This window comes from Polypterus senegalus, chromosome 9 (assembly GCF_016835505.1).
Source record: "Polypterus senegalus isolate Bchr_013 chromosome 9, ASM1683550v1, whole genome shotgun sequence".
NCBI lineage: Eukaryota > Metazoa > Chordata > Cladistia > Polypteriformes > Polypteridae > Polypterus > Polypterus senegalus.
In genome coordinates this window covers 140828918-140845431 of record NC_053162.1, presented here as the reverse complement: position 1 = coordinate 140845431, position 16514 = coordinate 140828918, and the positions used below count along the sequence as shown (strand labels likewise).

At 36.6% G+C, this 16514-nt stretch overlaps 1 protein-coding gene across 1 annotated transcript in view; it reads left to right on the top strand.

The window, feature by feature from the left end:
* The window catches only part of snx19b (sorting nexin 19b), a 212499-nt gene that overhangs the window by 79313 nt on the left and 116672 nt on the right, over positions 1–16514 (top strand). Inside the window, exon 8 of the mRNA XM_039763995.1 lies at positions 3778–3970. Within this exon, the coding sequence (XP_039619929.1) occupies positions 3778–3970 (193 nt within the window). The remainder of the gene's footprint in view (positions 1–3777; positions 3971–16514) is intronic.

Below are 16514 nucleotides of genomic sequence, written 5' to 3'. Positions count from 1 at the left end.
TATCAACACTTTTTCTGAAATATTGTTATTCTTTATTGCTCAAAATTTTAAGGAATATTATCTGTTGGTACATCACTGTTCCACTAGCATGTTTTACAACATAATCAAGGTACTTCAACAAAGACATTTACATTGTGGATAACACAGTGATCAAAATTAGAGAACAGTAACTATTGCAGCAGAAAAGAAGATTACAACTAAAATTTGTAAAGGGTTACAGTTTCAATAATTAGTAGGAACTATAGAAGCCCTTTCTTTGAATGACTTCAGTACATCTGCTCCCACAGGACATCACTAGTTTCTCATACTGCTCTGGTTTGATCTTGGTCTACTCTTCTTCCAGTTTCTTCCACAGTTGAGTAACTGTAGTGGGTTATTTAGCCATAACTTTGTCAACAGGATTTTCCAGAGATTCTCAATTGGGTGTAGATCTGGAGTCTGGGCTGGCCATTTCATTATTTTAATGTTGTTAACTTCAAGGAACTGCTTTACCCATTTTGCAGTGTGACGGGACATTGTCTGGCATGAAAATTGCGGTCTGATTGCTAGACACCCGCAGGAAAGGAACTGCATGTTGCTGAAGGAGGTTCTGATTAAGGTTATTATAGTTAATGAAAACTAAAATCAAAACTGAAACTATTATTAAACCGAAATGAAAAACTAAAACTAAACGAAACCATTCAAGTAGCTGGAAAAAGTAATTGAAATAAAATAATAATTTACTAAAAATAATTTTAGTTTTTGTTTTTGAATGAATATTCTTATTGTTAGTTGTTAACACTTGTAACTTTTAACTCTAAAACTTAAAGTCATTCACCACAAGCCACCTGCATTTATTCATCCAGTTATCGGCAGCTGGTGACAGAGGGCTGGTTTTCACACAGCATTTGCAGTGACAGAGCAAGCTAAATATGCTCGTAAAGCATGTAGAATAGAAAGTGATTTCCGTGCCGCCTTTCTTTGTACTTGTTGTATATCAAGATGTAATTCAAATGCCTGAAATTGGAATGTGCTGGTCAACAAAAACTTCACCATATGGACAGAAAAAACAGTGAGTAGCGTTTCAGTTTATTTCTCAGGCATCTGCTTTTTGTTGACAGTAATTCATCTACCACTTCACACACAAAGTATACGAAGTATAGAGAAAGTATAGTAATCATAAAACAAAATTCGACCTTGAGATTTTGATGAATCCTGATGTTTTAGACCTCACCGAGTCCAAAAATGCCATTTTTTGGAATTATGTGTGTATATGTGTAAACACAATAACTAAAAAACAAAACTAGGTAGATGGATGAAATCTGGCATGTGTTTGTTACACCAAAATTGTAGATCTGTATTAACTTTTGCGTCAAATCCATCAACCAGAAATGGTACTTTAAATGAACACATACTCGATTTTCTTTTTTATTCATGCTGCTGCAGAGGCTGATTTATTCAACTTTACTTTTATAATAATTGTTCAATATATTATCGATTTGATTTGTTGTTGATGGTTCTTTAATGTACATCATATAACAATTGTCTTGCGGTTTGACTCCTCAAATATCCATCCCCATATCTGAGAACACAAGAAAGTCTAGGTGAGACCACCCCTGATTTTTGAAAATAAAATGTCAGTGATCGAGAGACTGACAAGGTCATCATGCAAGATCAACATATTGTTGCTGACCAATCACTTTTGCTTTAAAAACATTGTTTAAGAACGAAGCAATACAAACCTTGTAAAATCCCTAAGTTGGCAATGTCTCTACTGAACTACAGGTAGGTAGGCAAAGAGAGTCAGCCAAGTGATGAAAGCTAAACATACTAATGTGTTTTTTGTATTTATGCTATATTTATTCAGTTATCTTTTTACTTAATACTCACAGCTCAAAATACCTGATATTGTGAAAATAATCCAGTAACAAAATTATGTTTTAAAATATCTGTCCCCCTTTTGTCAATGTTTCTCTCTCTCTCTCAAAATAGATAGTTGAAATATCATAGTCTTTTTGTTCTTAACATCAGTCATATCATACATATTGCATACCAGGGATTTTTTCTGCCTTACATCCAAACCTGCTGGTGTAGGCTGCAGGTTTCCTGTAATCTTGCTCTGGATAAACAGGTTTAGATAATGTATATATTGCTCTTAATTTCAGATGCTGTCTCTGTTGTTTTGTGAGTGTCCATACTCTTATTACCTACTCTTGCTGTGCTCATTATGGTTTTGCTGTTCTTATGCATGGGCTATTCATGCCTCACTGCCCCTAACCTTGACACTACATGCTTGTTTTTCTTTGTTTCCCCCAATACAGCTAGGTGGGGTCTGCACAATGATTCAAGTCTAAGAGTCCTTTTCTTCCTAAGCCCCTGTGGTTTTCATGATCACACCTGTCAGAACACAATAGATTCTGTTTTCTAAATTTTTATATCTTTTTAGGCCAGCAGATAGCAAAATCCTGTCTATAAATTGTTTGTGCCTGAGGTGGAATCAGAAATTAATATGGTAGGTAGAAAATAACAAACCTCAGTATTTGAGATTTTTGAATGCAGTGTTGAAGGCATTCATTATAAGCACATTGTTGTTTTAGCATATATGTTAGCAGGATATGTTGCGTGCTATAGACATTTTGTGTAAAAAACCCTCACACCTTAAAATTCACCTAAATTTCATTATATCATCACTAAAGCGAACTCTGGACCAGTTTTCTCCTCTGTCCACGCAACATGCTCCTCCTATGCCAAGACAAATCCTTACACTGTTCAACACCGAACTGGCAAGCATATCCAGCTGCAGTGTTGATGTGATTCCCATTGAGAGTCTTGACATTATATTGTCCTCTTGTGCATTTGTCTTATGTGGGCGACCAGCATTTTTGGGGGACTTGAATGAATTAGTGTAATTGTAAAGCTGCAGTATTCTAGAAATTACAAACTTGGAACAACCATCTTGCAATATCTGAAAGGATTATTTATTTGATTTTTGTACAACCTGCTGTTGTAGAGTTTGTCACCTTAGAGTAGCTCACCATCTTGTAAAGTAATTAGGAGTGTTGCCAGATACATAGGGCTTGTCAGATAATTAAGGAAATTAGCACCAGGTGCCAGATTAAGACCAATAACTGGGAGGAATCTGAGAGTGTTCCCTAATTTTGATCAGAGTTCTTTTTCAAATTTCTCTTTTAAGGTTTTTATATTGTTCTTCAGAATATATTTAAATTATGAAATATGCATTAAAAACTGCCCTTTTATTCCAGTTATGATAACTTCAAATAGGTATAACCAGGAAGTTGTAAGTTGTTCTCTTATCACCACTGCAAATGCATTGTAGGTTAATTGGCAATTATAAATTGCATGTGTGCATGAGCAGGCATAGTGATTGAATGGCCATCTGTCTACCATTGGTTCTAAACTTGCTCCTGATGTTACCTTGATAAGATTCAGAAAACTATGACCCTGATTCTTCATTAAGTTTATTTGGGAATGTCTTATCTTATCAAAATGGCTATATCTACAAATTCTTTCATACCAAAATACTAATGTTTATTCCTGGAATTTTATTCACAGAACATTTTCGATTCATTGTTTTGATGATTTATATTCTTAGTGTACTGTATATCATCAAGTTTTGTACACAAAGAATAGATTACTACATCCTGTTTTTAATTTGCATCTGTGCTCTATGAGTTTGTGTTACAGTTGTCTTTTTGAAAGGTGCTATATTATGTTTTATGTAAGTTTCACTTTACATAAACATTTTTTGATTTGTGCTTTTGTCATTGATATATACAGATTTTTGATGGTCTCTCTTTAGCTGGCATGGAAGATTTTATGCGGGAACAAGAACTATTGCTCAACAAGCCTTGTGAAGTTGGAACTGTAGCTGCAGAGCCAATAGGGTTAAAGAATAACGAAAGAATGGAAGAGGGTAATACAGATAATGGGAAACAAAAAGTACCACTTAAGGAGCTATCTGGAAAACAAGGTATAGAAAATTTGCGATTTTTTTTTTTCTCAGTCAATAAGAATAACTGTATATTATAGTATACACTTTAGTTTATAAAATCCACATGAATTTATTACAAATGTTGCAGATATAAAGAAAGTATTGCAATATTTTTGTTCATTAAATAATAGAGAGGTATAAGAATAATCATTTTGTGCATGTTGTTCCTCCGAAGTCATCTTTGGAAATTTTACTATGCCCTTAAACTTTAGCTAGTGTCTTTAAGATGCAATAGTTTCAGTGAATATAGTGTATACAGTATAGTCATAAGACCCATTGGGTTAATTTACACTCTCTAAGGTTTGGTTTAACACAAAAAAAGGCATGTATCACACTGACCCCAGGTGAATACTTTTATTATTGGAAATAACAGTGCTGTGAAAAAAGTATTTGTCCCATCCTGATTTCTTTTATTTTTGCTTATTCTTAACACTTAATTGTTTTTGATCTCCAAACAAATTTTATAACAGAAAAGGCAACCTGAATAAACAAAATACAGAGTTTTGGAATGACCGTTTAAATGAATGAATATTCGTTTACATTATGCAAGGTGCTGTACAAAACAGCTGTAAGGGATAAGGTATATCATCTTATGAAAGACTTGCCATCATTTGTACTATGTGCAGCCATTAATTTAAAAAAAATAATTTTCTTAGTCATAGAAAGGAGCAAAGTAGTTAATTATATTTTCTGCATAATGATGATACCTTTTCCATTTTTATGTGCTGCTCTAAGGTACAGTATATAGTCAGCACTTGTAATGGTCTGTTGTATATATTTACAAATACATGTGTATATGATAATGACATTGTATTGCAAGTGGTGTGATTTCACACACCAAACATTAGCAGACATCATATGATGTAGTGTGGCCTTTGTATTCCTCACAATTTGACTTGACATCAGAAAGCACAATTCACTTAAATCTAAAAATTGTATTTTTTCACTTATGAGAAACATACAGAGTTAATACAGGAAAACAGCCAAAATACTTGTTCACCCTGGACTCTGACTGAGTGAATATTAACACTAGAATTACCAATCTATGAAAAAACTCGTAGATCCGGCCCACCTGCGACGGTGGGGGATGGAATAGCCGGCTGCTTGCTGCTCATCTTAATCGCCACATTTAGAAGACAAAAAACGGTGGCAGAGAAGTGAGCGGTTTTAAGGTGGGCCGGATCTAAGAGTTTTCGTAGACTCTGGTAATTCTAGTGTTAAGTGTAAGTGCTCTGACTGTTGCAGAGAACGCCAAAAATGCTTCGTGTTTCCCCTCCACTCTCTCTTAAATTCTCTTTCATCTACTAGGCTTTCATTTCTTTTTTTGACTTTTAAAGTATGGTACAGATCTGACTACTTTCTACTTCATAGCAAAAAGTTTGATATACATTACACCTTGCAGTGACGTACAACCCCAATTCCAGTGAAGTTGGGACGTTGTGTAAAACGTAAATAAAAACAGAATGCAATGATTTGCAAATCCTTTTCAACCTATATTCAAATGAATACACTACAAAGACAAGATATTGAATGTTCAAACTGATGACCTTTATTGTTGTTTTGCAAATCTATACTCATTTTGAATTTGATGCCTGCAACACGTTCCAAAAAATCTGGGATAAACTTTATTGTTGTTTTGCAAATCTTTACTCATTTTGAATTTGATGGCAGCAACACGTTCCAAAAAATCTGGGACAGGGGCATGTTTACCACTGTGTTATATCACCTTTCCTTTTAACAACACCCAATAAACGTTTGGGAACTGAGGACACTAATTGTTGAAGCTGTGTAGGTGGAATTCTTTCCCATTCTTGCTTGATGTACCACTTAAGTTGCTCAACAGTCCGGGGTCTCCATTGTTGTATTTTGCACTTCATAATGCGCCACACATTTTCAATGGGAGACAGGTCTGGACTGCAGGCAGGCCAGTCTGGTACCCACAGTCTTTTACTACGAAGCCACGCTGTTGTAACACATGCAGAATGTGGCTTTGCATTATCGTGCTGAAATAAGCAGGGACGTCCCTGAAAAAGACATCGCTTGGATGGCAGCATATGTTGCTCCAAAACCTGTATGTACCTTTCAGCATTAATGGTGCCTTCACAGATGCGCAAGTTACCCATGCCATGGGCACTACTAACACACCCCCATACCATCACAGATGCTGGCTTTTGAACTTTGTGCTGATAACAATCCGGATGGTCCTTTTCTTCTTTGGCCCGGAGGACATGATGTCCATGATTTCCAAAAACTGGAAATGTGGACTCGTCAGACCACAGCACACTTTTCCCCTTTGCGTCAGTCCATCTCAGATGAGCTCGGGCCCAGAGAAGCCGGTGGCGTTTCTGGGTGTTGTTGATATATGGCTTTAGCTTTGTATGGTAGAGTTTTAACTTGCATTTGGAGAAGTTGCGATGAACTGTGTTAACTGACAATGGTTTTCTGAAGTATTCCTGATATAAAATATCCTTTACAGAATGATGTTGGTTTTTAATGCAGTGCCGCCTGAGGGATCGAAGGTCACGGGCATCCAGTGTTGGTATTCGGCCTTGCCGCTTACGTGCAGAGATTTCTCCAGATTCTCTGAATCTTTTGATGATATTATGGAGAGTAGATGATGAAATCCCTAGATTCCTTGCAATTGTACGTTGAGAAATGTTGTTTTTAAACTACTGGATTGTTTGCCGACACAGTTGTTGACAAAGTGGTGAACCTCGGCCCATCCTTGCTTGTGAACGACTGAGCCTTTTATACCCAATCATGATAAACACCTGTTTCCAATTAACCTGTTCACCTGTGGAATGTTCAAAACAGGTGTTTTTTGAACATTCCTCAACTTTCCTAGTCTTTTGCTGCCCCGTCCCAGCTTTTTTTGAACGTGTTGCAGGCATCAAATTCAAAATGAGTGAAGACAACAACAATAAAATTTATCAGTTTGAAAATTAGATATCTTGTCTTCGTAGTGTATTCAATTGAATATAGGTTGAAAAGGATTTGTAAATCATTGTATTCTGTTTTTATTTACGTTTTACAGAACGTCCCAGCTTCATTGGAATTGGGGTTGTACTTTAGCTTAAAAAAATGTAATTTTTCCTTTGTTGCTATTTTGTTACCTTAAACAAAATGTGGCACAACATACATAATATTGTTAACTTTAAAGCCTGCAAACTGAATGCCCTTTAAGTTTATTTTAAGAAAACAAACCCAGAACTATTTATTGGGGCTATAATGCCCCTTGATTATTATTGTCGTAGGGAACATTTTAAATGTGATGGTCAGGATTAAAGACAAATTATTAAAATAAATGTACTAATCCATTTTCTTTGCTTGGTCCCTTGCTCTTTAACATTTTCAAAGATACTTTCCGTATATAGTATGTTGTGGTGTCAAGGAGAATTTTGAAAGTCGTTGAGATAATCACCATGGAAAAACTTATTTTATTGATTTTTAAATGTATGACAGTCTCAGCTGCTTTTCAACATGTGCAGTACCTCAAGAAGAATGTAGTTGTCTTTATATAATTTATTTAAAAAAAAATAAAAAAATTGTGATCTTCAGTTTTGTGTGTTCCCCCCAACTTGTGGTATCAAAAATGGCATTAAATATCAATACTTTTCAAAAGTTTGTATCGAAGTTGGTAATTTCAGTGTCATGACAACCCATTACCTCATTGAATTTTGCAGGATGTGGTTTATAAGAATGCATGACAAGTACAACATGTGATTCAGGTCCTGTTCTGGAGTAGTTTGAGCTAATTTGAAGATGTTGTATTAAGTCAAATCATTTGCTTTTCCTTATAGCGGTCTTCACAGAGTACTGGCTTCTTGTGCTGTAACAGACCCAGAAGTATGAACATACCCAACAATACAAATTAGGTTAAATTCACAGCAATATAAAATGAGTAATTTTTAGTTCTTTAACATAAACATACCATGGCAATGTAAGTCAATTAATATTATAATCAGGATGCAATTAGTTAACAGTGGAAGTAAGAAAAGCTAAATTTTAAGTGTTAAGTATTTCTGAAGAAAATAATCTTCTGTGTGTCACAGGTATTACAGATAAAATCATACAAGTCACAGTTCTAGTGGCTGACGCAGCTAATCAGCAACACTACTCAGTTTATGCTAGACTAAAGTAATGAATTTCAGCCTGTATTTAAATGCTGAGGCTGACGGGGCATTTGCTACGCAAGTAGTGAAATCACTCTATAGGTTTAAGTCCTGTAGTTAAAACCTTGACCTCCCACTGTTGTTTTTATTAATTCTTGGAATCCTTAATAAACTATTTTCTTGGAATGTGCAGTTGTTAGTTTATGTATGCATGTGTGTTGGTTAGCTCAGATAAGTAAGACGTAGACTATTTAATGCTTTACATGTAAGAAGATTTTGAAATAAGCCCTAAAGTTAACTAGCAGGCAGTGTAAAGAATTAAGGATGGGAGCTGATGTGGTTGTGCTTCCTACTGCTAGCAATACTCTCTGCAGGTGCATTTTGAATTAACCTAAGGATACGAACAGAACAGATTGAACAGCCTGTGATGAGTGCATTGAAGTATTTGGTACACTGTATTAATCCCTGAGGGGAAACTGCCTTTTCGCATAACCTTTGGTAGTGAGATTTACCATTAATAAAAGTTGACCTCCAAGTTTAGCAAATGGTTTTACTTTCCTGTTTTCTTTAGCTGAAAGCACAGGTTTTAGATAGTGTTGTAATGTGTGTTTTAAAGATAGACTGGTGTTAGCAATAATATCTACGTAGTGAATTATTGCTGTAGTAGTAAGATTGACAGGTATACAGAGCACAATGAAATTTTCAATTACTTGTCCAACCAATGTGCAACACTTTACCACTCACCTGTGCAATGATAAACATGAATGAATTACAATATAGATCTGTAGTTTATTTAATAATTCCATGCCAATTAGGCAAAAATAATGCTTAGACCTACTAAGTATAGCATTTTGTTTTGTTTCTGCATTCAAAGATAAATAGTTATTAATTTGGTCTGAAGAACAGATATACAGTAGCTGAGTGAGTAAAATATATACATTTCCTAATGATATCTCTCAGCAGCAAGTGTGCAAAGTGAAAACAGAAATGGACCCAGTACTGTGCCTGTCAAGGCATATCATCTCTAAACTCAGAATTTAATGATGGAGAACTATAGCACATTTCTGTTAATTTGATGAATATAAACAAAACCAAGAATGAATGGTTCATGTAATCCCAACACAATATCCTGTTTGCTTTTTTTTACTCCTCTCCTTTTTATAATATTTTTGAAAATTAAATAAGTACACAACAGAGGCCACAGGAGTATTTATAATTAGCACTAAGGATTGTTTCCTTGGGATTTGTGAATGTTGTTGTTTCTTGGTCTCAGCTGAATGTGATCTCTACCTTCAATGAAGTGCTCACACACAGTATGACTTGTTAGGGATTAAGATTCATCCTGATAAGATATAAAATCATACTCCATTTCCAGGAAAAACAAACCAGTGCAGGTATTTTTCATATAAATGTATTTCAGTTATCGATTAATAGATAATCAAATACTTTTGTTCACTTTAAATTGTATAGAAAACTAAAAAATCAGCTTCATGTCTTGACATATATATACGTCCGCCACAACATTAAAACCACACACCTCAAATTATGTCTGTCCCTCTCATTCTGCCAAAACACCTCTGAGCCATCGAGGCATGGACTCCAGAAGACCTCTGAATCTGTCCTGCAGTATCTGGCACCAAAACATTAGCAGCAAATATTTTATGTCCATTAAGTTGAGAGGTGGAACCTCCTTGGATCAAACTTGTTTTACAGCACATCCCTCAGATACTCGATAGGATTGAGATCTGGGAACTTTGAACACCAATTTAACACTGTAAACTCCTTGTGATGTTCCTCAAACCTTTCCTTAACAATTTTTGCAGTGTGTCAGGGCACATTATCCTGCGGAAAGGGACAACTTCCCTTAGGGAATACTGTTGCCATGAAGGGTAATACGTGGTCTGCAGCAACCTTTAGGTATGTGGTACGTGTCAAAGTAGCATTAACATGAATGCTAGAATCCAACGTTTCCCAGCAGAACATTGCCTAGAGCATCTGCTTGTCTTCTTCCAACAGTGCCACCTACTGTCATTTCTTCCCCAAGTAAACACAGCACTTGCACCTGTACATCCACATGATCTAAAAGAAAATGTGATTTATGAGACCAGGCCACCTTCTTCCATTGCTTCATGGCCTAGTCCTGGAGCTCACATGCCCATTGTAGGAGCTTTGGGGCTGGAGGGGACAGGGGTTAGCATGGACACTGTTTTCCATTGACGCAACCCCGTACACAACTGCAAAGCTCTTCTTATGCTTATTCCATTTTCTTTTTTCCAATCAGGTCAGCCCTTGAAGCGAACATTGTCCCAAAGTCCTCAGCACTTCCATCCTTTTCAATATTTTCTGCTTGTTATCTCAAAACTTTAAGCCGGTGACGTCCCTATTTACAAATCTGCATTAGGCATCTGCTAGACCCCTACCATTATCTTGGGCAGTGTGGCCTCTGAGTAAAACCTCTGTAAAACTAATCTTAGATACTGGCTGGAATTCTCCTATCTCTTTCTCTTTCTCTCTCTAAATCTCTGGAAATCAAACTGTAAAGAATATGTTTACAGTTTTCTGCAGCTGTCCAACTGCCAGCATGTTTGGAAGTACTGATGTTAAAACAGTTCACTTAGCGGTACAATCTCCTGCTTACCTTGTAATCCTCAGCACTCGAGCTGGAAGCGTTGCCTATGTCAAAGTAAGAAGTGTGTTTGCTATACTTACACTTTGTAAATAGAGTGGCACAAAATGTTTCTTACTGTGTATCTGACTTATGGGCTTCTTTTGTTCATATGTCCTTAACTAATCCTCTTACAACAGCTACAAATGATTTTAACATAATTTCTTTTTTTTGTTTTTTTTTTCCTAAGTGTTCCTCCATCTGTGCACTCACAGGACACAAGTATATCCGAACAGCATGGATTGGAATGTGGGGCACCATTTTATTTCAGGGTATACTTAATTCAGCACTCTAACATACATATTGACAACACACCGCTATTTTCATAGAACCCACAATACCATGATATACCTCCATGAGTCTAAATGAAAATGTTTAAAAATCACAATAAAAATGCACTGAAGGAAAAACCCTTTAATTTTATACATGCATGTGCTTGTCTTTGTAGATATGAGAGGAAACCCTACATACACACACAGGGAAAATGTGATCATGTGTGGAATTTAAACCTTGAATCCAGAAGGCACCAGTGTTTACCAGCATTGTTTTCAATTTACAGCATTTTTGACCATGGGAAAAGTGCTATTTAAAAAAAATTTAGTTGTTATTACTATTACTACTATTATTATTATAATTTTTATTATTATTAGTGTTCTGTTTATAACTAATCTACACAACAGCCTTTACCAAGTGTTTTTGTCTTGTCTTTGTTTATCTAAATTATTACACTTCATTAATTAATTCTCATACAAGTTAAAAGGAAGGAAACTCCCTTTTATACTCACTGCCGATCATTCAGAGTCAGTTTGGTAAGTGAAGAATCTATATGTCTTTTACACCACATTAAACAGTGTTCAGACTGAGAATTCAGCCCATTTAATAATGAATAAATTGAAATAATACACATTCCCAAAACAAGACAATAAAGAAATTCACGAATTATGTCACATTACATATTCTAGCCTAAAGAAGTCTGCCAGTGTGTTATTGAAATAAGAAACAAGCTGTTTTCTGTTAGCCATATAGTAAAACAAGAAGTACTTGATTAGTCAAGGTAGGCTGTTAATATTACCTACAACTTGTGCCTGCACAACCATGCATTAATATGTTTGTAACACAGGTGGGAATTTAGGCAGCATACTCCAGGTGCTACAAAAGAGACACATGGACACAGTCGAGTAGCAGGAGAAAAAGGCGTTTAATTAATACATATTCGAAAGTCAATGTTTTGAACTAATTGAAGAATCAAGCAGGAAAAAAAGAAGAAAGCCATGAACAAATGACTCAGTTATTTTATGCTTACAAGGATTACAAATGCTAATGTTCTAGTCGCCCACTGCGATAGGGATAAAGAACAATGAATAGGATAAGAGTGAATTTTATCATTAGTTTTACAGGCAGACATTGACCATTCAATGACTATTCATTTGTGAACTTGCAAAGTTTTAGTTAACAAAGTATTTTTTTTTTTTGTTAAGAACGTATTTATTTAATTGTAGTTTCTGTTAACAGGAGTAACACTGCTTACATGTTCTATTAGTTTCAATATTGCCTTCAAATAAGTGTATTCATATTCCCTTTGATGAACTGTTGTCCTGTGCTGACTTAAATTTTATTGTACTGATTGCTCCCAAGAAATTTACATAGCTTGTTCAATATTCACATTAAATTAGATAAACTTTGTAAATCCCATGGGGAAATTAAGAATATAGTAGACATACCAACATATTACAGAAGACATAACAAGTGTCTCAGGCCTCATCATGTTGTTATTTTTAAGCCTGTTCACTTTTCTCTGGTTGTATTGTACAAACTGGATTCCAAAAAAGTTGGGACATTAAACAAATTGTCAATAAAAACTGAATGCAATGATGTGGAGATGGCAAATGTCAATATTTTATTTGTAATAAAACGTAGATGACAGATCAAACGTTTAATCCGAGTAAATGTATCATTTTAAAGGAAAAATATGTTGATTCAAAATTTCATGGTGTCAATTATTGCTGGAAAAAGTAAATTTGAGCATAACGAAGAGCTGGAAGACCAATAAACACTAATTAGGTCAATTGGCAACATGATTGGGTATAAAAAGAGCTTCTCAGAGTGGCAGTGTCTCTCAGAAGCCAAGATGGGTAGAGGATCACCAATTCCCACAATGTTGCGCAGAAAGATAGTGGAGCAATATCAGAAAGGTGTTACCCAGCGAAAAATTGCAAAGACTTTGCATCTATCATCATCAACTGTGCATAACATCATCCGAAGATTCAGAGAATCTGGAACAATCTCTGCGCGTAAGGGTCAAGGCCGTAAAACCATACTGGATGCCCGTGATCTCCGGGCCCTTAAACGACACTGCACCACAAACAGGAATGCTACTGTAAAGGAAATCACAGAATGGGCTCAGGAATACTTCCAGAAACCATTGTCAGTGAACACAATCCACCGTACCATCTGCCATTGCCAGCTGAAACTCTACAGTGCAAGAAGAAGCCATTTCTAAGCAAGATCCACAAGCTCAGGTGTTGTCACTGGGCCAGGGATCATTTAAAATGGAGTGTGGCAAAATGGAAGACTGTTCTGTGGTCAGACGAGTCACGATTCGAAGTTCTTTTTGGAAATCTGGGATGCCATGTCATCCGGACCAAAGAGGACAAGGACAACCCAAGTTGTTATCAACGCTCAGTTCAGAAGCCTGCATCTCTGATGGTATGGGGTTGCATGAGTGCGTGTGGCATGGGCAGCTTGCATGTCTGGAAAGGCACCATCAATGCAGAAAAATATATTCAGGTTCTAGAACAACATATGCTTCCATCCAAACGTCATCTCTTTCAGGGAAGACCCTGCATTTTTTAACAAGATAATGCCAGACCACATTCTGCATCAATCACAACATCATGGCTGCGTAGGAGAAGGATCCGGGTACTGAAATGGCCAGTCTGCAGTCCAGATCTTTCACCTATAGAGAACATTTGGCGCATCATAAAGAGGAAGGTGCGACAAAGAAGGCCCAAGACGATTGAACAGTTAGAGGCCTGTATTAGACAAGAATGGGAGAGCATTCCTATTTCTAAACTTGAGAAACTGGTCTCCTCGGTCCCCAGACATCTGTTGAGTGTTGTAAGAAGAAGGGGAGATGCCACACAGTGGTGAAAATGGCCTTGTCCCAACTTTTTTGGGATTTGTTGACACCATGAAATTCTGAATCAACATATTTTTCCCTTAAAATGATACATTTTCTCAGTTTAAACTTTTGTTCCGTGATTTATGTTCTATTCTGAATAAAATATTAGAAGTTGGCACCTCCACATCATTGCATTCAGTTTTTATTTACGATTTGTATAGTGTCCCAACTTTTTTGGAATCCAGTTTGTATTTTGAGCCCTTTTTTTTAAATAAAGAAAAAGTAATAATAATACAACTACCACTAATATTAGTAAAATTGACCAGCAAATCAGCAGTTATGTTTACTTCTGAACTACACAAAATGTGATGTCAAAATGTAGTCAAGTTAGTCCTAGTTTGCTGAAAGCATATGCTGAAAAAGTGATGTTTTGTAATCTGTAAGACCTTGTTGCTGGGTGGATTGGCAAGTGCATGACTGCTGCGGCCAGGTCCTAATGCAATGTGAAATTTTCACATGCAGTACAATAGCATGTAAGCCCTCCAAGGATTAAGTCCAGTGTTGATTGGAAAGTAAAGCACCTCAAGTATTTGTTTTGCCTGCTGTCCAGTACCCTAGGAAGTGCCATATGTGTTGCCTGCTTTCCAGTTTCCTAGGAAGTACCATAACCTATTTTTATTTATTGTAATGTCATGGCACCAGAGAGTGGCAATCTGTTGCATGTAGTTTAGCACATGTACATAAATAAGAATTTCACTTTACTCTGCACATGTGACAGCATTAACCCTGTTAACCTATAATGACAGGGTAAATCATCTTCTAATGGAGTCTTATCTTCACACCGATAGACCTTTAACTCTGATTTATATTGCTTGGGCATCTATGCCCATCATGGATATCAGTGATATTTTCATAACGAGAACTAGAACTAAAATATTGTTTTTCACTTTACAAGAACGAGAACTGAAATTAAGGGAAAGTGATATGTGAACAAACGAAAACGAAAATTGAGTAAAAACGGAGAAAACAGCAATAGCATTTTCGTTCAATCCGGTTCAGTTGTGCAGAGGGGTTGTCTGTAGGTTGCCCTGTGCATTCAGTTATGTTGCGCTGTTTACTATGTGGTGATCTTGTACCTTGGGCTTACTAGACTGACGTGGCACAACTTTGTTGCGCACGTTTGGCTCGTCGGGTTGAAGCAGTAACCAGTAAAGCAGTAAGCAGTAAATGGTTGACGATGGCGACTTTTGCACAGATGTTTGCGTGTAGAATACAAGGAAGTAATGTGTGGAAATACTTTAATTACAGCACAGATATAATAAAAGCAAATGTAGCATGCGAGAAGAAGAGTCTCGGAGTTTCAATGCAGGGCCAGCTGGATCAGTACTTAGTGGAATTCCAGCACTTATGTGACATCATGACTTCACTTCATACAGGGACATGCAGTCTCACCTGTCATGAAAAGTAAAAAAAAATAATAATAATAGCATAAAATAAATTTGTTCACTGGTCTGTGCTATAAATTTGTTTTCTGTATGATGCTAATAATTTTGATCATTTTTATAGTCAAAATTGCTGAATTTGCACATTTCCTGATCAAATATTGGGGAGTAACTCGAGTTGCGGTAGCAACGAGGCGATCCTCATCTCGGAAAGCACTATCCCTCACACACTGGGATGATGCATGCAATAGGCGTGTGTTGCTGTCTCTCTGTATGTCGCCAATATAATGTTTGCACGCGCTTTTATTATACACCCTGACTTTCCACAGTCTGGCTAATATCTTTAATGTTTGTGACATATTTAGTCTTGCTGATAGGACATATAACTGCAGTTAAAAGGCACGAGTTGAGGCAGGCAGTACCGTGCTGCACTGAAGCCTAACAGGTGCTTGTTGCTGCTGTTCTGCATGGAGGCTCTCGGCGCCAATAAGTTAGCGATATCAGAAAGTCATGTGCACTGCAGTGGTCTGTTTATTTATGTATTTTTTTTTCAACTGCCAAAATGGAAGATTAAGACTTTTAAAGCTTTTAAAAACAACTAAATATTTCAGTTAAGGTCAAAATTGAAATCTGTTTTTTTGTACACCACTGTATACTTTCATTTGAATTGAATGAGTTTGAATTGTGAAATTGCAACAGCCAATTTAGATCACATGGAGGGTGCAGAGCAAATGTGCTCTCTCCCCTCTGTCTCGCCACTATAAATTTAATGTTCTTTCTTAGCCAAATAAGCGCCTTACCTTTGTATGTGTAAAGAATGCTCATGAGATATGAAACATAACCAGTAGTCAATGTGCATGCTGCCAGTTGAATAGTAAATAAGCTACTCTTTTGGGTTTCTATTGTTGTAAATCTGACTCTGTAGGAGTCAGTGCCTCACAAACCTCACCGCATGTCAACTGCTTTAGTACTGGCAGCAGAAATCATCAACATACAGTCTGCTGGTGGCAGTGGCCGAGGACCTTCTCTATGCACCTGCATTACAGGCACTCGTCAAGCGAATATTTTCACTGTGTGGCTATCTGCTCAATGGATAGCGTTGAAACATGAACACGTCTCTTGAAGTGCATGCTTGTTTAAAGCTTAACAGCAGTGTGCTTGCACAGACTGGTTTCTTGGTTTG